Source organism: Nyctereutes procyonoides, unplaced genomic scaffold, assembly GCF_905146905.1.
Source record: "Nyctereutes procyonoides isolate TBG_1078 unplaced genomic scaffold, NYPRO_anot_genome, whole genome shotgun sequence".
Lineage (NCBI taxonomy): Eukaryota > Metazoa > Chordata > Mammalia > Carnivora > Canidae > Nyctereutes > Nyctereutes procyonoides.
Window position 1 is genome coordinate 22701266 of NW_026575037.1, and position 26070 is coordinate 22727335.

Below are 26070 nucleotides of genomic sequence, written 5' to 3' on the forward strand. Positions count from 1 at the left end.
CTTTATCTTCATAATTTTGATATGGGTAGAGTCACAAAAAATTGTGACTTATTACAGAATTTAGTTATGGATACAGAATTAAACCCCAGATTCAGGAATTCACAGTTCCACCCAAATTGTACTGTGTCAGTATCTCAAATGTGATACCTTCAAAACTTTGTGTCCCTGTTGCCCCTGCAAAGTCACTCTTTTTTTTTTTTTTTTTTTTTCATCTATTTCTGTTAGTGGACATAGCGTCCTCTCACATACCCTGGTGAAAACTTCCAATGAACAAGATTTCCTGCCTGAAATCTTAGAGGAACTTGATTGAACGTTCTGCTGCCATGGCTCTCCTTTTGCTCTCACTATTCCAAGAAAATACGTACTGCAGTGCACCTTTAATGAGCTCTCCCTCCTGGCTTAAGTACTGATTTCCTGTTGCCTATATATCAATAGATTCTAAACTCCTTAAGCCTTTCCTTTATTTCACCTCAGTTTATCATTTCATCACTGTTGCTTGCTCCCCAGTCATGCAGGAGTACTAGCCATTGCTTTCACCCACCTCATACTTTCTGTGGCTCAGCACCTGTGCTCATTCTGTTATTATCTGCTTAGAGTCTCCCCTGCCCTTTTATATATCAAAATTGTGTTCATTCTCCGAAAACCTTAGCTCAGTTGCCACGACCATAAAACCTTTCCACATTCAGTCACTCAGAAGTGACCCATTCATTCTTCCGTCTAACGTGGCAGTGAGCACTTACTGTTGATATCATACCCATCCTCCAGGTCTTTCAGTTTAGTAGGAGAACACAGATATTAAATGAAGTACAATGAAGTGTTTTAAAGGCTTTAAAGTGCATGAACACCTGAAACTAATGTTAATGTCAGTTACACCTCAAAAAACAAAAAAAAAAAAAAAAGATACGTGAAGGGTATGATGGAGGACAAATAGAAAATATTAAGTTCTGGGGGCACCTGGGTAGCTCAGTCAATGAAGCATCCAACTCATGATCTCAGCTCAGGTCTTGATCTCAGGGTCATGAGTTCAAGTCCCACATTGGGGTCCATGCTGGGCGTGGAGCCTACTTAAGTTCTTCATGGCAATAGAGGTGTTAGGAAGGGCTTTAGAGATTGAATAGATGACAGGCCAGAGTACAGGATTTTGAGGCAGGCTTTATAAGCAGAGAAGCAACATGTACAAAGGTTCAGGACAAAAACAATTTGGTAGACACACAACTGTGAGCTCTTTTTATGGGTAGAGTGTAGAGTGGGGTTAGAGGGAGGAGGGCTTAGGGCTAAATGTGAGGCTGGAAAGGGAAGCAAGAGCCAGATGTTAGAAGTCCATAATAAACCAATGGTTAGGCTTCGTAGAGGACACTGGGGTGCATTGAAATGCTTAACATTGAAGTAGGGTCAGCTTGGCGATTAGTGGCAGTGCCAAGGAGATTGGAAGAAACTGGAGGTAAAACCGTTAGTTGGAAGATGATCCCTTGAGTGTAAGCAGTGGACCTAGGGCAAGAAGAAATAGGAAACAGTAGGACTTGGTTGATGATTGTTAGGCCAGGGGAAGGAAGTATGAGGAAGTGTCTTGTATGAAATTTCAGATGTCTGGCTTGAGAAATCGAAGGCACTGCCAAGGCAGAACTGGTTTGGGGAGAAAAATAGTAAACTCTCAGTTCCGAACAAGTTTTTTTTTTTTTTTTAAGATTTTATTTATTCATAGAGACACACAGAGAGGGGGGGTGGGTGGGGCAGAGACACAGGCAGAGGGAGAAGCAGGCTCCATGCAGAGAGCCTGACGTGGGACTCGATCCAGGGTCTCCAGGATCATGCCCTGGGATGCAGGCGGCGCTAAACTGCTGCGCCACCAGGGCTGCCCCCGAACAAGTTTAATATGAAGTATTTGTAGGTAGATATGCTTAGAAGCCAGGCAGAAATATGTCAGTAGAGCCAATGAAGAGGTCTGGCCTGAAACTACAGAGGTGTATGTGTTCCTCAGCCTGTGTTGGTGGTTATTGAAGCTATGAGAATAAAGTTGTGTAGGGTAAGAAGGTGTAGAGGGAGAAGATAAAAGGTATACAGAAAGAAATGAACTGACAGTAGAGGGACTGCCAGAGGAAGATGAACGTACAAAGGAAGAAAAAGAGGAGTGGGGGGAGAACCAATATGGTGTCTTGGAGCCAGAGGAGGAGGCAACTCCCAGGAAGGCTGTGATCAGAAGCATCAGCCGTGCGGAAAGGTTGGATGAGAGGCAGAAAATGAGTTTGTTAGATTTAGCAAGTGGGACATACTGCTAACCTTTGTCAAAGCGATTTCAGTGAAGTACTGTTGGGGGGTGGAGGAGATGAAAAATGATTACAGTTGGCTTCAGTAAGGAGATTAAGGAAGTTGATATAGTTAAGTATAGTATTTTGTTTTTTCCACCCCAAAAAAATTTAACTGTAGAGCAAATACATTAGATGGGGTAGTGGTTAGGAAGAGAGACTTGACTCTACTTACAGATTATGATGAAGGAATCAGCAGATGAGGAGAGGTTGAAAATACAGAAGAGGAATAACATTCTCTCATTAAATATTCGATCATAGCCAACTATATTTCAGCTACTGATGTATAATCTCTGGAGGAGGTTCCAGTGATAGAATCGAGAGTAGCAGGGGAAAAAAAATACTCTTCTGATGCTGGGACAGAGGTGATACGGACCAGATATGGATAGGTTGAGACGAGATACTAAGGGAAAGCTTAAACCTAACAGTGTTGATTTTTCTCTGTGAAGTAGGAGGCAAGGTCCTGGGTGGGAAAGAATTGAAGGCAGTGCCTGCAGATTAGTGAAGGTTGAGATTAGCCATTGTGGGGAATGGAGTTTATCAGGCCAACCATCTGGATTGCAGAACAGCCTTTAAGGTCCAACAGCAGTTGGAACCAAGAATCTGGGACCCCCAGACTATACGGAGTCTGCGATTTTCTCCTGTGGTCCTTCACATCCTGGTAGAGAAGCAAAGAAAACAGTTGTCAGGGTTGGTTTATTAATAGTGCTGCCAAGTAAGTGGTTAAAGGCTTGTGCTATGAGGTCTAGTCTGGAAATGGATGACGTAAGTCCAGAAACAGAAGATTGACCAGGAAGGAAAGGTATTGGAAGTGGCGTCAAATGAAGGCACATCCATACTAGGTAGGGGACAGATGTGAGACTCTTGGAACGACCGGAACTTGTGCCCACATTTCTTACGTGACACAGGACATTGGAAGACATAAGCTGTGCCCCTGGGAGGCAGAGACTAAAATGGAAGGCAGGTGACGATCAAGGAAGGCCAGGGAATCAAGATGTTTGCTTTGGATCGAGGATCCAAGTGGGCATCGCGGTGACCAAAGGTGTAGTCGCAGTCGTTGGGATGAGGAATACTGTCAGCTGGGTGTCCTCAGTGCATGAGGTAGAACCCCTCGGAGTTAAAGAGGTGGAAGGAAAAAGAGGGAAGTAAGGGTTGTCTCTTCTGGGTGGCCACCCACCGTCTTTCTGCCTCTCTCTCACAGACCCCTCTTGAGCTACCTGTCGCTTCGTAGTTTGTAATATTCTTAGTTATATGATCTCCTCAGTCTCACATTTATTTCTTTGTTAGTCTTTCTTCCCCCGCTGGATTGTGAGCTGTACAAAGTCAGGTTCCGTGTATATCTCGTTTCTTGCTTTATCCTGACCACCTAATAAAGTGCTTGGCACACAATAAATGCTCAATAAGATCTTATTGAATGAATGGAGACAGGAGAGTCAGAAAGGAAAGAAAGGTCAGAAGGTCAGGAAGGAAAACGAGTCATTCTCTCACTTCCCATCCTGGACAGTAGGCCTTCCCTCCTGCATTGGTTCTTTTCCCTGATTTACCCTCCGTGTCCTCAGATGCCAGCATGATGTTTCTACTCAAGATGAGTGCGGATCACTACTCAAGCATATTTCCATTTTATGGGACCTTCTTTTCTTTTTTTTTGGGGGGGGGGACCTTATTTTCGTATTTTATTTGTTTATTATGTAACGGTTTAGGAAAACCTTATCAATAGGTTATTTGAGTCATAAATACCCTGAGGTACGCATATTTTATATCGTGTATGATTTTATACCATACGACGTGTCAGAAAACTCTTTGGAAAAGGTGAATCTTTATGACAAGATGAACTACATTTCCGATGGAAATTGAACCACGTAAGAAGGAGAAAAAGCAAACGTGGTACCGCTCCGGCTCCGTCTACTGTAGGGTTCCTGATTGTCCCGTCCGTCGCCCAGAGGCAGTCCTGAAGGAGGGCGGAGATCAGCCGCGGCCCAGCTGCCTCCCCACTGCTTCTCCCCTTACCGAATTCTTTCCTTGCCCCCCTCTTTGTTACAGCTGGTTCTCATCTTCCACTTTGGAGAGCCACAGAGCCTTCGTCTCTTCAACTAAACTCACCTCCATCTATCTTTCATCTTCGTCACTTTTCTTCTCGGGGCAGGAGAACTTGAGGACCATTTGCTACAGTAGGTTAGAAGGTTTCACCCAATTCTGACCTATTAGGCTGGAAAGATCAGGTTTCTGGCCCGGGTTGAAGGATGTGGTGGTTTTATTCAGTCAAAAATTGCCCTTACGTCTACCAGTACACTGGTTAAATAGAATTTTTGTACCACAGTTCTATTTTTTCTGTCATTTTTCTGCTGCTTTTGTCATTTTTGTCTCTAAACAAAATATCTGACAAGTAGGTGACCTGTTAGAACACATTACCTCTTAAATAGAAGCGTCATTATAAATGCTTTTCCTGCTGTTTTCTGTATCGTGTATAATTGGATATATTTGTTTTTATTTTAATGAGTAAAATGCCAACCTCTTTCTGATTTCAATTTCTCTTAGGTCGCCATAATAAATATAAGTGCCTTGGGTATTGCTCTACCCCTTTAGGATTTTTAATGCTATCGTCTGCTGCATTCTAAGGAATATAAATTAAAATCCTCAGACCGTCTCAGTGGGTGTAACATTTCCATTAACATTTACTACACGCTAATAACTGGCCAGAAAGAATCAATGCAAGTTTTCAAAATATCTAAATTATTCCTCATGACATACAGAGCAAAAGAATCTTAGCTCTTCCTCTTGATTTGGCTTAATCATCTGTGAAAGACCACGTACAGTGCTATAAGAAGAGACATAGTTTCGTAAACTGATGGCAGTTGGAATCGAGAATGAAATCAGATGGAAGGATGTATTTCTTTAATTTATTGAAGTGTGCTTATTTTCTTTGATGTAAGTAAGTAAACGTCAGCTCTCTCATCTATAAAGTGAAGAGACTAATACTGCTTCATGCAGTTGAGGATGAGAATACTACTCATAATTTACCTTGCTTAGAATTTACTATTCTTACTTTAGAAGAGTGCTTTTTAATATGAAATTAATTTAAAAATTTTATATTTATATAAAATGGTTTATGATAAGGGCATATGATAATTATTTTACCCTATGCCTCCTATGAAGTTAGAACTATAGATATATAGTCTGTAATTATGAGAATGTAAACTTATAATCAAGGCTAATGTAGTACATTCTAGATCACATAAATGTGTATGTATCTACAGTTAACTTGGAGCCTTAGAGTTAAAAACCCGTTGACCTTCATGACTGCTACCTTCTGATAAATTACTTTGAAAAATAGTAAAATCATTTTATTCTTTTTTTTAAAAGACTTTTTAGTTTATTTATTCATGAGACCCACACTGAGAGAGTCAGAGACACAGGCAGAGGGAGAAGCAGGCTCTTCTCAGGAAGCCCGATGTGGGACTCGATCCCAGGTCCCAGGATCGTGACCTGAGCCAAAGGCAGATGCTCAACCACTGAGCCCCCCAGGTGCCCCAGTAAAATCATTTTAAAGCCTCTGATTGTAGACAGTACTTTTTGCTTGATGTTAATACTCCCCAATGACTATACATACTTTTAGACTTTTCAACTAATTGTAAAATCATTGATAGCAGTCAGATATATTCTCTTTTTTTAAGTTTTTTCATTTCAGTATAGGTAATATACGGTGTTGTATTAGGTTCAGGTGTGCAATATAGTGATTCAACAATTCTCTCCCTTACTCAGCGCTCATCATTAGAGCAGTTTTTAATCCTTGTCACTGATTAAGGATCACATTCCCCACCCACCTCCTTGTCCGTGTTCTTACAGAGTTTTCTTGGTTATTTTTTTTTTCTTTTCCTTTAACTAATTGGAATTGTTTTTAAAAGCATCTGTGTTTTCTTTCTCTGTAGCTACGACAGTTAGTGAACATGTGCATCAACCCAGATCCAGAGAAGCGACCAGACATTACCTATGTTTATGACGTAGCAAAGAGGATGCACGCGTGCACTGCAAGCAGCTAGATTCATGGAAGATCATGAAGAACGTAACCAAAATTATTTAAAGTATTTTTGTGCAAATCATACCTCCCCATTTTTGTCTGGGTGTTAAGATGAATATTTCAGAGCTAATGTGCTTTGAATCCTTAACCAGTTTTCATAGAAGCTTCATTTTGTACCAGTCTAAGTCACCTTCTTGGAAACCCCAAATGACTTTGGATAGTCACTTTGCATGTTAGGAGAGTAAATGAAACTTAATGGTTTTTAATGGCTAAAGGTTTTTAGAATTATTCAGATTTTTTTTTCTGATAAATTGTGTTCAGATAAGACTTTCAGTGCCAAAAATGGAAAGTGCAGCTTGGCACTCATCAAGACAGACTTGTAACATGAGGAAGAGTATCTGAACATGTGACTTGTTTGCTTTTTCGTCATTTATGGACATTTGAGATTAGCACAATTGTGAACTTTTGTGATTTTTTTTTTAAGTTTGAAGTCTGTGTTTTAGTACTTAACATTGTAGCTTTGAAATATAATTCTTAAGATAAATGTAGACAAACTATTTGAGAAACACTTAAAATTGTTAGCTTATACATTCAAAATGCAACTATTAAATGTGAAAAAAATTGGGGGACAAAATGTGAGTCAGACACTGAAGAGTTCTTTGCTTTATTTTGTTCTGTTTTAATATCTTTGATATTCTCTCTGCATTAAAATGGTATAAATGAATCCATTTAAAAAGTGGTTAAGGATTTGTTTGGCTGGTGTGATAGTAATTTTGAAAGTTGCACATTGCCCGAGGCTTCTTTTGTGTTTTTATTATTGTTTGTACATTTGAAAAAAATCTTTGAATAATCTTGCAGTACTATATTTCGAGTTCTTTATAAATTTAAATTCTCTTCATAATTGTACACTATAATGTAAGCATATGTTTTTATTCATAGATTTTATTGAAGTTCTGATTGGTCCCCTTCAGAAAAGTTTTTGTCTTCTTCAAGTTGATTTATTTATATTGTATGTGCATTTTATCCATTTTGTTTCAGATTTTCTGAGAACATATACCCTTTAAAGAAATATTTGGTATACCAACACTTTTCCTGGATTAAACCCATTTTTTTTTTAACTTTTTAAAATTTGGGCCACCCTGTATGCGTGTCATTTTGTTTTGTTAGGGAGGAAGAAAGGATGTGTGTTGTGCTGTACCTGTGAATGTTGACACAGTTTCGATTCATTTGACAAGGTTGTAATTTTAGAATATGTTTAAAGCAATGAAAACTGGCCATTACCACAGCCAGAGTTTTATGAGATTAACATTTCTGTTGAGAAGCTTTTAAGCCAAGTACTGTATTCATGCATGAAGATGACAGAGATGGTAACGCTTCATTTAGTTTAAGGAAATGGGCAGAGTTTAGTAAATGCTGTTATGGAGATATGTTTTCCATGAATGCCTTCATGTGAGTGGCGACCAGTTCTTCACAGAATTGTGAAAGCCAAAAGGCCGAGTGGCAGTCACCGTTCAAGGACGCCATTGCCACCTATAACCCAACCTTGGGACGGATAATCCTGTCAACGTGGAAACTTCATGTTCGGAGAATACCTACCGTTAGCTGATTTAACTGCTGGGGTTTTTTTTTCCCCCCCCTTTATAAGTATTTTTCTTACAATCATTTGAATACTTTCAAGTCATTTGTAAACTTAAAAAATGGTTTATTAAGGGAAAAAGCATAAACTTTTTTTTTCTTTTTCAAAATGTAATCAGTTATGATATCTGAAGGGTAACTTTATCCTGGGATAGACAAAGGACACCTGGGTGGTCCTTTAAATGAGGGCTGGATGGATGCATTGTGTGATTTTTAGTTACAGCTTTTACACTGAGCATCCATAGATTTGTCTCCTGAAGTATGAGTAAGTAGAATTATTTTTGTTAAAATAGTGTCATGTTCATTTTATTGTAATACAGTTGAAGAGGAAATTGTTTTGTAGTTGGAACAGATAGTCCCCTTTTTCTTGCAGTCTTTAAAAATACATGAATCTAAAATTCATTAGCTTAACCCCTCACAGTGACTTTTAAGCAAAGATTTAAGCTTCTCTTTTCAGTGAGTCTCTGCTAGAAGGAAATAGCTGGGAAGAATTTAATGATCGGGGAAATCCATTATTATTTTCTAAATGTGGAAACTTTCTGTTTTGGATATTGTATCTTTTTCTTATCTAAGTGTTCATATTTTTTCCTGAAGAAACCACTGTGTAGACAATAAATTTTAATTTTGAATGAGATCATTTCAAAAAATTATGAGGATAATTAGTTTTAATTTTTATACTCACCTATAAATGTTCTCTTTATATTCCTGTTTATAAGTAAATTTTGTACTGATTAAGAAAAACATTTGAATTGAGTGGAGAAACAGTAAAATGAAAGGTACATCTGATTCTAAACCTTATTTAGATATTGGTACCAGGTCCCCAGAGGAAAATGTGGGGTAACTTTGTTTTGTATGTTGAGGTTTAGGAATGGTGGATGAAGGGTATCCCTGTATAAATAAAGTGCTCAACAATGTGCAATGATTGTAAATTTAGTAAGATATTACAGCCATTTCATGAATGCTTTTACCATTCTACATAGCACCTATCACAAAACACCTTTCTTGTATCAATATACTTCAGGTGTTGCTGTTAACATTTACATGATATTTATTTTAACCAAAATGTTATTCATATTAAATGTTTTTTTCTTTAAAATGAATGTATTATGTTTATAACCCACAAATGCATAATTATCCTATGCCTCATATTTCAATAGTACTGTAATATGGACTTCTTTTGTGAAATACTTTTATTTTGTTATGCTTCCAATACACATACTAAGAAAGATTCTGTTGTTAGCTTTGAAAATTGTATAATATCCTAATATAAATAAAAACATAAAATTAAACAATGGTTACAATAACATTTTATGTATCTGTGATCTTCCTCCCCCCCCCCCCCCAAGAGTCTGCCATTGTTTGTTTCACTTAACATGTAACCTACAGAAGAAACATTTCTTGTTCATTTCCATGACTTTACCATTTTGGGAGAAGCCTAAGAATTGAAGCCCTTCAGGGTGATCGTGGAGCTAGGACAGATACTAAGAAGTAGTTTTATAAATATGCATTAAAGTAGGGTACATCTTCATAGGTCCCTACTCTCTTCAGTACATCATTATCTGTCTTTGAATAAGAAAAGTTTTCTCAAATTATAAAATTATGAGTTTAAAGTTTAGGCCGCAGAGTCCATTCCTCTCACCTTACTTAATATGCTGCGGACAATATTAGAAATAGTTTGCAACTACCCTGTCGGTAGTCTCTTGACTTACTCTTTTCCACATAAAAAGTGAAAATTACTTTCTGTATCTGGAAATGTTGAGGCTAAAAGATCTTTATGGCGTAAAATCCTCCAGGCCGATGGTAAAATGATCATTTCACATCAGGATCACATTTCCAAATAGACTGTGGTGAAGATCACACGGATTTTGTAACCTGTGACTTGTAAAGAACCTTTCGTCTGATTATGTGTATATGGGCACACTCACATAATTGTATAGTAATAGTAAATTTTAGCCACAAGAGAGTGTTTGACTAGTTAATAAATTTTATCTCAAAAGTATGTTTGTTAATTAGAAAAGTCAGTACTGGGCATATATGTTTAATGTATTATTAATTGGTGCAGCTATATTTACCACCGAATTGGTGCAAAAGGATGACAACTGCAATGAAACCCTTAATCAAAAAACTTCCATGGAGTTGTTACATTATCTATTTTTAATTACATGTAAGTCTCTAATACAATTAATGACGAACTAAAACAAGACTCATCAGATTAATTATCGGAAAGATGTGAAAGTTTACAATGTGTATTTTATCTTTGAGAACTTCATTTGAAGGAGTTTCTGGTTTTCTTACCCATTTCTTGTTCACTTGGGTCTCTAATTTTAAACCTTAGGAGATAAGAATAAAATAAAAGGAAATTTTAAAGTTAGGCTTTGTGACCAGGAGTTTTTAAAAGTAAATTGTTTTCAACATGTTACAATGCATAAAGATAATCTTTTTCCGCTCCTTTCTAGACCCATAGTCCCAAGGATAATTTCTCTAGTCCTTACTTTTTCAAGTGTAAAGTAGGAGTATAAATTCCTAACTCTACAAAGGAATTATGACGCCTTTCATATAAAGGTCTGGATGTGATGCCTGGTACCAGGTGGGTTGCTTGTTCGATGTAGCTATTACAGTGTAGTGTTGTAGTGTAGAGAATACGCGAACGTCTTCTCTGGCTGTAGCACCATCTATTTTTGCCCTTGTTTTGCTGCGCTGGTTTCTTAAAGACCCAGAACTCTTCTCAGTTAGGGCTTAGATAGCTCTCCCTTTGGCATCAATCAGTCAGTCAATCCTACCAATCTCCCATGACTGACATAAAATGTGCTTTTTCAGGAGCCACCCAGACTGCATCCTGTACTTTGCCTTTGGGCACTTACCCATCGGTAACCAAATGATTACCTGTGTGATTCTTCGTTTACTTTCAGTCTCCCCGCTAGAGCCTAAACTCTAGATGGACAAGTATTTCTGGTTTATTCAGTGTGATGTGCCCCACTTAACACAATGCCCCAACTGTAGTCTCTCAACTTATTTGTTGAATTGATAAATGAACATTGTACTGCTGTCAGTGGAGCTGAGCACTTCATGGGGACCATGCATAGTAGATGGAAAAACAGCGGAAATCTGGAGAGGTGAGGGCCAGTAAGGGGGTAGGAGAAGCAAACAAACTAGAAGAAATATTTTAAGTTAAAAGTTGCCATAAATTACAAAGAAGTTGAAGATAGTAAGGATTGACACCTGGCTCCTGGACTTAATGAGGAGGTCATGGTAATACGGGTTCAGTAGGAGACTGGAGTGGAAGGCAAGTTCGGGTAAAAATAGGAAGGACGATGGCATATGAAGGAAAAATAGATGGCAACCAGAGGTAATCTAGATCAAGTTTTAAGATAAAGTGAACATAGATGGTTTAAAGATTAGGAGAAGTAGCACATAGAAAAGAAACTGAAGATACTGGACAAGGAGTACAGAAGGTGATAAGAAAAAGGTCCACGGAAAGTGTTTATCCACTAAGCTCACAAACGTTTGTTGTGTTTCCTCACATATTAGACCTTAAATGTTGTCTTGAGCAAAATATTTGTTTTCATGGATTTAAAATCCGGTCAGGAAGAAATAACATTTCTGGAAATCTAAATATATAAAAGCAAATTGTTATGAGTGCTGTGGAGGAAAAGAGACACTGAAGAGGTGACATTGAAGTGAAATGACCTAAAGGATGAAAAGGAGTCCGCCAAAGAACCAACACAGGGAAGAGCCTGCTGCCGAGGAAGAATGTGGGAAGTAGCTGGGCCATCTGAGAAGCAACAGATGAGAGTGGGTGAGTCGGGACGGAGTAATGCGAGGTAGATTTAGAGATGTATATTTTCTCCATATTTGCAATAATCAGTAATATAAGGGTAATAATAAAGCCATGTGATGGTAATGTAATCAGCAATATAAAAATTTCATAATAGGAATTATAAAACACTTAGAAATAATTGATCAAGAAACACGTAGAACCTGTGTGAAAGAAATTATAAAAATCTTGTTGAAGAACATCAGGCAAAGACTGAACGAATAGAAAAAGATGCTGTGATCCAGATGGGAAGATTCATATAAAAATCAAGTACTCTATAATTTAGTAATGTAGTATCTCCCTGAATCTCCCCTTTTTTGGGAACCAGATAAAACGATGTCAAAGATCATATGGAAAAAAATGAATATATGAAAATAGCCAAGAATATCTAAAACAAATAGGCTGCTCTTGACTTATCAAGGATTAAAATTTACCATAAAGGTACTTTAAGCAAGCAGTGCGGTGTTGGCAGAGGCACAAGGCAATAGGATGAATGGTGGAACAAAACAAGAAGGTCAAACACACAAGTATGACGGGAACTTGATATATGAAAGAGGATTGGTTAAACGACTGACTCTTGCTTTCGGCTCAGGTCATCATCTCAGGGTCCTGGGTTTGAGCCCTGTGTCGGGCTCCACGCTTAGCGGAGAGTCTGCTGGAGATTCTCTGCCTCTGCCCCTACCCTCCGCCCACACCTCACATGTACCTTTTCTCTCTCTCTAAAATAAATAAATCTTTAAAAACCAACTATACGGGCGTATGTGTTTGCATACGATCATTTGAACGTGGAGAAAGGTGAGGAAGCACACAGACTAGACTAAGTTGCCAGCGTTGGTTATTACCATGTGAGGGTGGATGACAAAGATAGTTAAGCCAATATGGTTAAATTCTTCAAACCTCTTTATATTTTTCTCTTCTTCAGTACAAAAGCACGAGCATTTATTCCTCCTTAAAATAACCTTTACCTTATGTTGAGTCTGAACCTCTTTTTTAAAAAAAAAAAACTTTTTAATTTGCAAATAATTTCAAACCTAGAGAAAAATTGCAAGATTAGTACAAAGAACTCCTTTAGAATTCTTCCCCTGGGTTTCTCAGATGTTAAGACTTTGCCACCCTTGCTTTATTATTGTTTCTTTTTAAATCCTTATAAGTATATAGATTTTTTTTCTGAGCCCATCTGAAAAGAAGTTACAAATATGGTGCCTCGTACCCCCAAATCTCTGAGTGTTGCTTTCCTAAAAAAAAAAATGGCCCTCTTCTACATAAACACGGGCAACCATAATAATCAGGAAAGTAATATTAATTCATCACTATTATCTAACCTACAAATCACATTCAAATTTCAACCAATTGCTCTTTACAGCAAAAATTATTAAGTTTTCCTCCAGGATATAAGCAGTAAGTGTTGCATTTAGTTGTCATGTCTCTTTAGTCACCTTCGGTGGGGAACACTTCCTCAGTCTGTTCTTTATCTTTCATGACCTTGACATTTTTTTCGGGTACAAACCAGTTATCTTGTAGAATGACCTTCAGTTCGGGTTTGCCAGATGTTTGCTCATGAAATGGACTATTACTGCCGCGAGGCTGAGTTGATCTGCACACAACATGTCAGGAAGCAAGAATGTCAATCTGTCCGTTATCGTTGGTGCGAACTTTGATCACTTAAGCTGGTGACCTTAATCATAAAGCTTTTGTTTCTTCCTTTGTAATTAACAGTATGTAGTAGGTAGGTATTTTGAGAATATGTAAATACCATGTTTTTCAACAAGCTTTTGTCCACTAATTTTAGCATCCCCTGATTATTCTTGCCTGTTTTAATTATTACTTTGATGGTTGCCAGATGATGGCTTTCCAAATGTCATTCCTTTTACATTTACTAGTTCCCGTGCTTCTGTAAGGAGTAACTTTCCCCTCCAAATCAGTTTTGTATTCCTTTATCAAATTTTAACTCTTATCTGACAATGAGAAACCTGGCTCACACGATCAATATATGCTCATTCCCACTCTTTGAAACCAGTCTCCTGATCCTACCAACTGTCTCCCTGGCCCAGGCTGCCTTCTTGGCCCAGAGCTCATTGCCTCCTCCTTCACCCGCGTGAAAGTGGCGTCACAGTAATGACTGGAGTAGAAGACGGTCTGAGGGCCTGTGAGGCTGGAAGTCGAAGTACTAGTCAGAGTACTTTCCTCCTTGCCATAGGCCACCATTCAGCGAGAATCCAGAGTTGGTTACACTGAGGGGTGGGTCACTTTGATTTGCAAGGGATTCGGCTGCATGGAATTCTTTGAAAAACTGTAGTGTGGGACAGTTGAGTGGCTCAGTGGTTGGGCATCTGCCTGGGCTCAGGTTGTGATCCCGGGGTCCTGGGATCGAGTCTCTCATTGGGCTCCCCACAGGGAGCCTGCTCCTCCCTCTGCCTGTGTCTCTCTCCCTCTCTCTGTGTGTCTCTCATGAATAAATAAATAAAATCTTGAAGAAAAAAAAAAAAGACTGGAAGTTTGATATCATTACCCCCATTTAGCAGTTGAGAAAACTGAGGCCTACACAGGATAAAGGGTTTTCCCAAGGTCACTGCATCAGTTATTTTAGTTCTTCTGCTCTAAGTCTCATACTCCCATGTTGACTACAGAGAAATCTTATGCAAAAATCCAGAATTGCATGAAAGAGCTAAAATATAGATGAGTTAAGACTTTTTTTTTAAAGATTTTATTTATTCATGAGAGAGAGAGAAGCAGAGACACAGAGGGAGAAGCAGGCTCCACGCAGGGAGCCTGACGGTGGGACTCGATCCCGGGTCTCCAGGATCACACCGTGGGCGGAAGGCAGCATTAAACTGCTGAGCCCCCCCGGGCTGCCCAAGACATTTGTTTTATTCTGTGTGGTCCTTCTCTTACTTGTGACTTGCTGGCTTGGAGGAAAGCCTGCTCACAGGGGTATCAGGTGCAGCCCTTGATTAATGAATGACCTGGGGGTGGAGAAGTGGTCGCCTTAACACTAAGGTCCTAGTAGAATAGGGAACTGGGGACAAAGCTCAGTAAGGCACTTCGCTATCATTCCATGAAGATCTCTGTTAATGGTATCAAAGAGAAAATGGGGCATATTTATATTTAACTTGCATTCACAAGGGACATTCTCAGTGCCAGGTGTAATACTTAGGCACAACCCTTAATTTTTTAAAATTGTCTTAATTACTTAAGTGGTTGCCAATATTATCTTCAATTTTAACAAATAACCACATTAAGCTCAAAATGTTGACTTGTCCAAGGTCACACAGCCTGGACGTGGTGGGAGGGAGTGATCACCTGTCCATGATACACTCAGGGCAAATAGTGTGGGGACAAAGCAATGCATGAAAAATTTTTAGGAGGACAAGATATAGGGGGGATTTGGGAAAGAATACTGGGATGTTGGTAACAGTTTCAGGGAATTGGTTCATTTAAAAGGACAGTGGCTCTAAAGTGTCGATTGTGCCTTGAGCTCACATGATACTCCACTGAGACTGTAACAACAGGTATGAGTCTCTACTATTTTACTTATTACAATAAGATTGCTCTAAAACAGGTCGGTGTTAGCAGCTTGCCAGTTATCTAGGGAAGAATGGACATATCCTAATGCTTAAAAACAAGCATAATGCATTTTTTTTATCAGATATAAAGTGGATTATGATGTAGAAATCTGAAATATGCATGCACGCTCTAGATAGCATCTGAATTCCTTCCTTTTAGGCTGTGTTGTGTTAACATTTCAGAGAAATTATGCCTTAATTTTAATCTCACCAACACTCAGATACAAGTCTTTCAAAGGACAGAACTGCCTCATAATTTTACTTGCTAGCACAAAGGCAGTTGAGGGAAGTTCAAAAAACATTTAAACATGACACAAATAATCCGAGTTAGGACTGTCACTTCTATTTTCCTTTTTACTCTCAAGTGTATGCCAGATACAGCATTTGGGAGAGGTGCCCTGCTGAGGCTCCCCCATAATAATGAGGCAATAATGAGATAAATTAAGTGTAAATCACATCAGTGGAGTTTTTACCTGCTTCTCTTGATTTGTCAAAACACTTTATCATGGAAAAGCACAAATGAAAACAACTATTTTCTCTCTGTAGCCGAGACAGCGTGCTTTTGGGTGGGTGGGTGTCTACAAGAGTGAGAGCTCCTTGACTATAAAGCTCTCTTAGCAATCCTCCTGGAGTCCTGTGAACCAGACAGCCTTGCACAGCCTCTTTCTATCATGTTTTCCTCTGTGTTCTGTGCAAGGCCCTCTTCCAGTTAAGGATTTAAAGCCAGCTCTTATGTACACAAAAATCAGATTTATATCTTTGTACCACAAAATGAAGCAATTATTTTGTCTTCCAATGGATTCTGCTTCCTGTGCATGGGCGCTGGAGCTACCCACTGTTGTCAGCAAGGCGGTGACACTGGTGTAAGCTTCATTAAATAGAGCCCCGCTGATACTGACCATTGATCCAGCAGCTAGCTCAGGTGCATTTGGCCACAATATTTTCTCCCTCTGCTCTTTACTTCTCTCCAGGGATAACCAATCAGAAGAAACGACCCTCATGCCTAGTGTTTTGAGAAGCAGAGAGCAGTTTGATTTCAATTGCCAACCTGTCCACTAGCTTGGTAAATCAAATTTCAATCTCCTAGGGGCAAAAAGAACATGTAGCTTGCTTGTATGTGTGTCTCTCTCTGTGTGTGTGTGTGTGTGTGTGTGTGTGTGTGTGTGTGATTGCGTGTGTGCGCACGCATTGTACTCTGAGATCTGGTCTTTCCGTAGGTTAAACCACAGGAATTCACCTGGTAACTGAAAAATGAGGAATTCAAAAAGTGTTTGTTCTTTAGAAGTGGAGTTAGTGCTCTTTAAACATACCCCTCTTCCTTGAAATGTAGGATTCCATGTAATGCTGGCCATGTAAAATGAGCAAATGTAAATTTGATCCACATCATTACAGAAACTGTGTTCTCCTTTTTGTGTATTTGGTGGCAAAGTGTGAAGAAGGATATATATATATTCGTATATACTTATTTTTTTTAACTTGTATCTCTGCAAAGTCATCAATCTAGGAATCTAATTTCTTTCAACAAAATTTCAAATAAAAGCCATTTCCCCCAGATTTGTTCTGTGAGACTCCAGTAAAGCTAACACATCTAGATACTAATCTTATTACAGTGAATGTAGGACAGCTGGATCGAAAATTGCAGCACCATGCCAGCTTACCTTGAGTTTATACACTTTATCCTTTCTCTTAGATATTATCAACGGCTCAAAGAAGCCAAAGACATTTTCTGCTTAGCGTTTCACAGGCGTACCCAGTTAACTACACAAATCGGTCAGCTCTTGCTTTTTAGGCAGGTTGATTCACTGGTTTGTGTCTTCGGAAACTCAAACTAGTTCCACATTTTTTATGATGATACTTTTCCTTTTCAGGATATGTTATTCCACTTTTAAAGAAACTAAAGATTCTCTAATAATATTTCTCTCATAACACCAAGCGCAAGCCACTGTTTCAAACCCTTGTCTTTATGTGTTGCAAATAAACCCCAAAGTTGCTCTGGTTATGGAAGGAGTAGAAATGATACATAATTCAGCAGTTCCTTTAGAAATCTTGTTTCTTCCCGCCCATCCCCTCATACGGTTCCCTACCTGCCTACTAAGCATTTTGTAAGTACATTTACAAAAATACAAACTGAAGTTCATGAATCTTCGATGTCTTACGTGGTATCATACATCTTGTGTCCCACGTAACTTAATCATCCACCTATGTCTTTATGAGGGATTAAACTTGGTCATTCTTTCTAAATCTCTCTGTACCTGCTATTTGGCAGTGTGTTTAATCCTCACCCTTGATGATGTGTAGAATATTCATGTAATTAAAGTTTTTATCTTTCTAAGTCATACACAGTCCTTTGAGGTAACCAAAACGCAGTCTACAAAATGATCTGGGAGGGTTGGCTAATGGATTATAATGGTGGTTTTTCTTTTCCCTGGAAACTACTAGTATTTTTAAAGTTTTATTTTAATTCTGGCTATGAAGATAAAAGACCTTGATCATTGCCATGCAAGACCAGTCTGTGCTACATTAATGGTCAATACGTTATGAAGTTAACCCTGAGAAAATTCCCCCATGCTCTGCTAATGGAAGCTGTTTTCTTCACTAAGTCAATAATAGGAAGTACCACCGTGAATTACAAAGTGAGTTCATATCTTCAAAGATATTTTTCTGTTATTCTGGTTTACATGAATCACTAGTCATCACTTAGGCTGGTGATCCTCACCTGAAAAGATTTTGCCCCCCAGGGAGCATTGGGAATGTCTAAAGACATTTTCGATTGTCAAAAGTAGGAGTGGGGGAGAGGGAATGGGAAGAAGATGCTCCTGGCATCGAGTGGGTAAATGCCAGAGATGCTGCTAAATATTGGAGTACACAGGACAGCCCGCAACAGTAAAGCGTCGCCCTATCCCAAGTGTCAATGTTGAGGTAACGCATCCCCATGGACACCAGAGAGCATCACGGAATGGTGGAAATTGGAAACTAAGCTGTCTTCCTACATGAAGACAATGCCCATAGAAATTATCAGAATGAGAGCTGTTAATTATATGATTATAGAACGGCCCCTGTCCTTGTCCTTTTTTTTTTTTTTAAGATTTTATTTATTCATGAGAAACACACAGAGAGAGGCAGAGACACAGGCAGAGGGAGAAGCAGGCTCCATGCAGGGAGCCCGACGTGGGACTCGATCCCAGGACTCCAGGGTCATGCCCTGGGCCAAAGGCAGGTGCCAAACCGCTGAGCCACCCAGGGATCCCCTCCCTGTCCTTGTCCTTGAAAGAAAATTGTCTCTTATTTTCTTAAAGCCAGATAGAAGGCTCATTCTCTAAGTTTACCATCTATAAGGACCTTTTGCTCCATTCTAATTTGTCCTCAGGTAGATTAGGATGCATTTCTACAAAGAGACATGGTATGGTTGAGAATGCTAATCTTCAGCAAGAAGTTAAATAAAAAATAACCAGACATGTGGATTCTTTGGTCTCTCCAGCTAACAGATGAATAAGCATCGTTGTCCATTTGTAACCTACCTTTCCCTCCTGGGAGCTACTGGTGACAACCAAAAAAGAAGGTACTTTATTTCTCAGGATTGGCATCCATTTTAACATCTTGCATTAAATCCGATGGAAAATACGCATTTGAGGTCAAATAACGAAAAGATGTGCTTCGTTCCTTTAGTTGTTTGTGACCTGAAATCAATTAGTCAATGTATTATAAGCATATACGCAGTTATAGTTCTGTGTAGTAGCTTACAAAAAACCAATTTACTAAACTAGACAAATATTGGCAGTCATCTGTATTTAATTCCACATGTCACTTGTTTTTATTACCTCTGCCACGTTAACTGCTGCCCATTCATCCCACTCATCACCTCTGGCAGTTTCTACTAAACAGTATTATAGAATTGTTTACCATTTTTTAAATTAGTTTCTGAGGGGCGCCTGGGTGGCTCAGTTGGTTAAGCGTCTGCCTTCGGCTCGGGTCATGATCTCAGGGTCCTGGGCTGTAGCCTGGCTGTAGCCCCGCATCACGCCCGCTGCTCACTGGGGGGCTCTGCTTCTCCCCCTCCCTCTGCTGCTCCCCTCTTCTTGCTTGTGCTCGCTCAAATAAATAAAACCTTTAAATAAAATAAAATTAGTTTTGAGTACCGTTTTATCTCCATAGTAAAACATTCTGAAGCTACTTACACAAATACAGCATATTTTTGTCAAGAGCACATTTCATAGGTAGGAAAGGCTGATTCAGAAATTGTCTATTCGTATGACTCGGAATATGGTTTGCACACAATATAGATAGTCATACAGAAGTGCCTTAACAAGATGCTGTCTCTCTACCTTACTACTTATTTGTACTTATCGGTGGGTTTAAAAACCCTACAAACACTAGACCATAAGCCTCATTAGGGCAGAAATTGAGGGTACTTTGTACACTGTTGTTGCTCTAGTAGTTCGTTTGCTGCTGGTCCAAGGTGGAACTCCATAAATATTGTATTCATTTAATGTTTGCTGCAAATGACCTCAAACTGGGTGGTTTAAATAACACAGATGGTAAATAAATAAATAAATAAATAAATAAATAAATAAATAAATAAATAATAACACGGATGTATTATCCTACAGCCCTTTAGATGGGCAGTTTCACATGAATGTCATGGGTCTGAAATGGAGGTCTCAGTGGGCTGTGTTATTCTGGAGGCTCTAGGGGAAAATCTGATCCCTTCTTTCTCCTTTTTCAGTGGTTGCCCACTTTCTTTGGTGGGTGGTCCCTTCCTCCATCTTTTTTTTTTAAGATTTTATTTATTTATTCATGAGAGACAGAGAGAGAGAGAGAGAGAGGCAGAGACACAGGCAGAGGGAGAAGCAGGCTCCATGCAGGGAGCCCAACGTGGGATTCAATCCCTGGTCTCTAGGATCACACTCTGGGCAGAAGGCAGGCGCTAAACCACTGAGCCACCCAGGGATCCCCTTCTTCCATCTTTCAAAGCCCCCAAATGGTGCATAGAGTCCTTTTCATGCTGCCATCCCTCTGCAGCTGGGAAAGTCTCTCTGCTTGTAAGGACTCACATGACTAGATTGAGCCCATGTGGATAATCCAAGAAAATCTCCCCATTTCAAGCTCCTTAGCCTTACTCACATCAGCAAAGCCTCTTTTACCACGTGACATAGCATGTTCACAAGTTCCGAGGACTAGGGCCTGGACATCCTTGGGAGCCGACCACAGGCTCTGTCAGCTGAAAACCATTCCGGTGTCTACCTCATTAATTTCCATCCTTAAGTCCAGGCAGCTGCTTCTAACCCTGTGCTAGGCCCCTCTTACCACTTCTGCTGAACACTACCACTTCCGGTGGGCACTTCTGCAGACCTTCCCAAGAATCCCTTGCTTCGATGAGTCTTGTTCCCTCTTTTTCCTTGTACCTCTGCCTCTGCCCATCATGACTGCACCAGGTCACCGGCCTACCATGTAGGGTCCCCGTCACCACTAAATGGGGATGGAGAGAGTCTTCCAAGTGCCAAGGCTTGGGTGTGTGGCAAAGGGGGAGAGAAGAGGAGGAAGGAGCGAATGGCCCTTTCTCCCCACTTCGAGCTATACGTAGTGAGAGGCATGACGGAGCTGTGTTGCTGGCGTCCACTGCACAGGGTTTTGAGTGAATAATACTGCTCGCATTTATGTATGGCTCTGGAGAACCCTGACGTGCGTCTATGAGACTGGATCATAGTCAGAATCAAGCTACAAACACAAAAAAGCGCTGTCCGGTTTAATAAATAGATCAATTTGTTGTGTTTGATTCATCCTCTTCTGACAGTGAGTTATTTTTTTCTTCTTTTCCTGGAAAAATAGATTTTGGGGTGTATTTGGACATGTCAGTGTACAAGCTTGGGCTCATGTGCAGACCTTCCCACTTTGGGTCATTCAGTTTTCCTGCCCTTAGCAGATGACAAGCAACAAATGTTATTGTTTGGTACCGGACACAAGTATAAGGGCAAAAACAAGGAATGACAGCGTATTTTCAAAAATATTGAAAAAATATTTCAAAAAAATATTTGTTGGGTAGATATTAAATCCTAAGTTCTGTTCTTGACATGAAAGATATACAACTAACAAAAAAAAAAAAGAAAGATATACAACTGACAAAGAACAAACAAAAAATGCATTTTGCCAAACAGCCTGATTTATTAAAAAGTCAAAAGTAGACATGCAAGAGTCCAGCGATGCGACAAGGACAGACGTCTCTGGAGTCTCTTTCGTCATTGCCTATTGTCGTGAAGAAAAGTTGGATCATCGTTCTATGTACTGGTTCTTGGTAATAATAAAAGCAAATATAACTACTGAGCATAGAGGCCAGAAGCTGTTCTAAGCAGGTTTATTCCTCACAACAATCCTGCAAGGCGGTTGGTGTTATTTTCCTCATCCTACACCTGAGGGACTCGGTAGAGGTGAGCAGGAAGGTGAAGCGTCGGGCCTCCCGGTCCCAGGAGGGCAGTGGCAGAGTCAGGATTGGAACCCAGAGCCCGCGAGACCGGAGTCTCCACCCCTGAGCACCACGCCACGCTCCCTGAAAGTGTGTGACGTACCTCAAAAAGGGCCTCGTGAGATAAATGGTGGGAATAAAAAGAAATGTCATGACTTCGTGGTAATTCATAGAGCTGTACGCACTATGCTTCAGTTTTGGGGAAAAAAAGATGAATATCGTGGTGCCTAACAGGCTACCTCCAGGTTATCTGTAAATTCCTTGGGAAAACACGTATTTTCCTACTGATCTATACTCAGAAGCAGACAGAGGAGGCGGGAACCAGGAGAGGTACAGAGACAGGCGCTGGGGGCTGGGAGGAGGGGGCAGTTTCCAGTCGCAAGGAGACCCTAATTAGCTGTGCCTTTTAGTTTCTGTGTTCTTAACACTTTGACATTGGGGGCTTGCTGACCCTGCAGAGCCTGCTCCTTTTATTGCTAAGCCAATTTTTAGAGCAAATGACTCATCAGCCAGGGTGACCAGCCCAGAGCCCAGAACCCCTAACCCTCCTTGGCAGGTTCTTACACTCCGGGGTCACCAATCCCTGCCCTAACGTCTCGTGGCTGCATATGCGACAACTAAGGAGAGGCCTGCACCCACCGAAATTCTTCAATCCAGCCGCTCTTAAATTTGCTTAGCTGTCTCCCTGCCTCCTCCAGTCTTCCTGGAACAGCCACAATTAAGGGTCTGGCTCACGATTCCATCATCACCCCCCCCCCCCCAGTTCTTCCCTGGGTGGCCCTTGCCCGGCCACAGGGCAGCGGCCCACTGCCCCATCCTGTCGGCCTCACTGTGCCCCAATAATAGTGAGGTGGCGATTTTAACACAGAACTAAAAATCCATGACATAAAAAAAAAAAGAAAAATCCATGACATGCTTGGGTTAAGTAAGTTTCATATGAGACTAAATCCAGCACCTCTTGAAGACCCTCTGAACGAGTTAGTTCTAGACGACACAGACATTTCAAAAATGGGTACAGCATCGTGGCATCACCGGCCAGGGTCTATTTTCGGCCGCGGGAGATGCACACCCGTAACACCCATCCCCAGGAGGAGTGTGTGCGCTGCTGAAGTGGGTGGAACAAAGGCTTCCGGGTGTAGGGGTACATGATCCCTGACACTTGTCCAGAAGGTCGGGGAGTGCTTCCCGAAAAGGAGCCTTTGAACGGGGGTTCACGGGTCAGGGGGCGTTTTGAGAAATGAGCATGATTTCAGGCAGGAAAAAAAAACCCAGGATTCATTTTAATTGAACTGCTCAAAGGCCCAGAGACAGAAGGACAGAAGACTTGACTATTTTCGTTGAACAGAAGCCTCGGGTCGCTGCCTGGGGAAAGTGCTAATCCCAGAGACGGGGCGGGGGGGGGGGGGGGTAGCTTTGGAAGAGCTCAGCCGAGGAGTGGGGTGCAGGGAAAGGGTCAGGCCGTGGAGAGGGCCACCAGCTGTGCAGGCTCGGGGTGCGCCACCGACCAGGGAGAAAACCTTTCCTCCTTCCTCTTGGAGCAGGAGGCCGCGGAGGCCGCGGGAGGAGGCAGGGGCTGCTGGAGGCAGCAGGGGCCGCGGGAGGCAGGGGCCTTGGGAGGGAGGCCACAGGGGCTGCAGAAGGGAGGCAGTGGCCGCAGGAGGGAGGTAGGGGCCGCGGGAGGCCGCAGGGGCCGCGGGAGGGAGGCAGGGGCCGTGGGAGGCTGTGGGAGGCTGCAGGGGCTGCGGGAGGCCACAGGGGCCACGGGAGGGAGGTAGGGGCCGCGGGAGGGAGGCAGGGGCCATGGGAGGGCCGCAGGGGCCGCGGGAGGTTGGCAGGGGCCGCGGGAGGGAGGCCCAGGGGCCGCAGGAGGGAGGCAGTGGCCGCAGGAGGGAGGCAGGGGCCGCGGGAGGGAGGTAGGGGCCGCAGGAGGGAGGCAGTGGCCACAGGAAGGAGGTAGTGGCGCAGGGAGGTAGGGCCGCAGGGAGGGAGGTAGGGGCCGCAGGAGGGAGTAGGGGCCGCGGAGGGAGGCAGGGCCGCGAGGGAGGAGGAGGTAGTGGCCGCGGGAGGGAGGTAGTGGCCGCGGAGGGAGGTAGGGGCCGCGGGAGGGAGGTAGGGGCCGCAGGAGGGAGTAGGGGCCGCGGAGGGAGGTAGGGGCCGCGGGAGGGAGGTAGGGGCCGCAGGAGGGAGGCAGTGGCCGCAGGAAGGAGGTAGTGGCCGCAGGAGGGAGGTAGAGGCCTCGGGAGGGAGGTAGGGGCCGCGGGAGGGAGTAGGGGCCGCGGGAGGGAGGTAGGGGCCGCGGGAGGCCGGCAGGGGCTGTGGGAGGCCGCAGGGGCCGCGGGAGGGAGGCAGAGGCCGTGGGAGGCTGCAGGGGCCTTGGGAGGCCACAGGGGCCACCAGGGATGCTGGAGGGAGGCAGGCCGCAGGGGCTGGTGGAGGCAGGCCCGGGCCGCGGGAGGCAGGCAGGCGCCGGGGGAGACGACAGGGGCCGGGGGAGGCTGGGCCGCGGGTCAGCCTCCATCCCCCCCCCACCACTCTTGGGGCCCTTAGGCCGCGGGCCGCTGTCGGGGCGGGGGCGGGGGCGGCACGTCCCCCCTGGAGAACATCTCGGCTTCAGGTTTGATTTCCTGGTGCGGGGCCAGCTCCTCCCTCCTGCCCCCAATTGTCGTGAAAACTTAACTTCGGGTTAAACTCACGTATATTTATTTATTTTCAAAGACAGAACGCTTCAGGGGATGGGATTTGACATTTTTAAAATTAAAACGGCAGGTGGGCCCCGGGCATCCGGCTTAGCGCCCCCGGGGCGGCGAGAACCGGACGGAGGGTCGGCTTGTAAGCGGCAGCCCCGGCTCGGGGTCCCTTTCCCCAGGCCGCTGGGAGCCGCGGGCTGCAGCCGCCCCCACCCCCACCCCCCGGTGGCCCCGGTGGCTCAGTGACCCGCGACAGGAACCACTTACCCGTTCGAGGTGCCGGTGAGCAAGCGCGGCCGCTGAGGCTTGCACGCGGGGTGCCCGTGCGCCGTGTGCCCCGGGCCTGGTCGGAGCGCTCAGGTGAGGCGGGAGCCCCGGTGGGCCCGGGAGGAGGGAGACTGGGGGCGCAGGTGACCCGGGAGCCCCGGCCTCGGCCCGGGAAGCCGGGCGCAGGCGGCCCAACCGCCGCGGAGGGGACCCGCCACCTGCCCCCGACACTCCCGGGCCGCCGGGCTCTGCGGGCGGGAGGGTCCCTGCGCCGCCCCGCACCCCGCGCCCCGGAAGGCTCCGGAGTCCACCTGCCTTGGGACAGACACCTTTTCCCTTTTTAGTATTTATTTATTTTTAAAACTTTTATTTTTCTTAAAGATTTATTTATGAGAGGGGGGGGGCGCCCCAGGCCCAGGGACAAGCAGGCTCCCTGCGGGGAGCCCGACGCGGGACTCGCTCCGGGGACCCCGGGGTCACGCCCTGGGCCCGAGGCGGCGCTAGACCGCGGAGCCACCCGGGTACCCTCTTTTTATCATTCATTCATTCATTCATTCATTCATGTACACGGACGTCTCCAAAGAGTCCTCTCGTTGGGAGGAGGGCAAAGCGGCTCCCGAGCGGGGCGAACCGGGCTGGATTCTGGCTGGAGCGCGGAGGATTCGGGGCGCCGGGGCTCGTGGGGTGAGTCGGCCGCATTCACACGCGGCGTCTCGGGGCTGGGCACGCATCAGGGCCGGGGAGAAGACGGTCACTCTCCCGGGCGGAGCTGTCCCTCCGCAGACGGGCTTCCAGGCCTGCGGCCGGGACCTGCGGCCAGTCTGCGGGGACGTCCTCGGGATCCTCCGGTCTTTACGGATGATTTATGTGGGTTCTTTACGGATCTGCTGTGCTGAAGGCGTTATCAAAATGCTTTGGGTCCTAGAAATAGGTTCAATGGGAAAGTGGGAGCGCGACCGTCCTAGTTGGGGGTTCCCACAGACCTGGAGCTGATGAGGGAAGGGGAGCCCCGGATGCCAACAGCTGCGCGCACTCTCCAAGGGTCACTAGGATGGAGGGTCACTGGGATGGAGGGTCACTGGGATGAAGCGTCACTAGTATGGAGGGTCACTGGGATGAAGGGTCACTAGGATGAAGGGTCACTGGGATGAAGGGTCACTGGGATGGAGGGTCACTAGGATGGAGGGTCACTAGGATGAAGGGTCACTAGGATGGAGGGTCACTGGGATGGAGGGTCACTGGATGAAGGGTCACTAGGATGGAGGGTCACTAGGATGGAGGGTCACTAGGATGGAGGGTCACTAGGATGAAGGGTCACTGGGATGGAGG

General features: G+C 43.4%; 1 protein-coding gene across 4 annotated transcripts in view; it reads left to right on the forward strand.

The window, feature by feature from the left end:
* Positions 1 to 9245, forward strand: part of NEK7 (NIMA related kinase 7) — a 157918-nt gene extending 148673 nt beyond the window's left edge. For all 4 annotated transcript variants that reach the window (XM_055319173.1, XM_055319176.1, XM_055319174.1 and 1 more), the window contains exon 10: positions 6230 to 9245. In XM_055319173.1, the coding sequence (XP_055175148.1) occupies positions 6230 to 6340 (111 nt within the window). In that variant the 3' untranslated portion in view covers positions 6341 to 9245. The remainder of the gene's footprint in view (positions 1 to 6229) is intronic.
* Positions 9246 to 26070: the final 16825 nt, after the last annotated feature.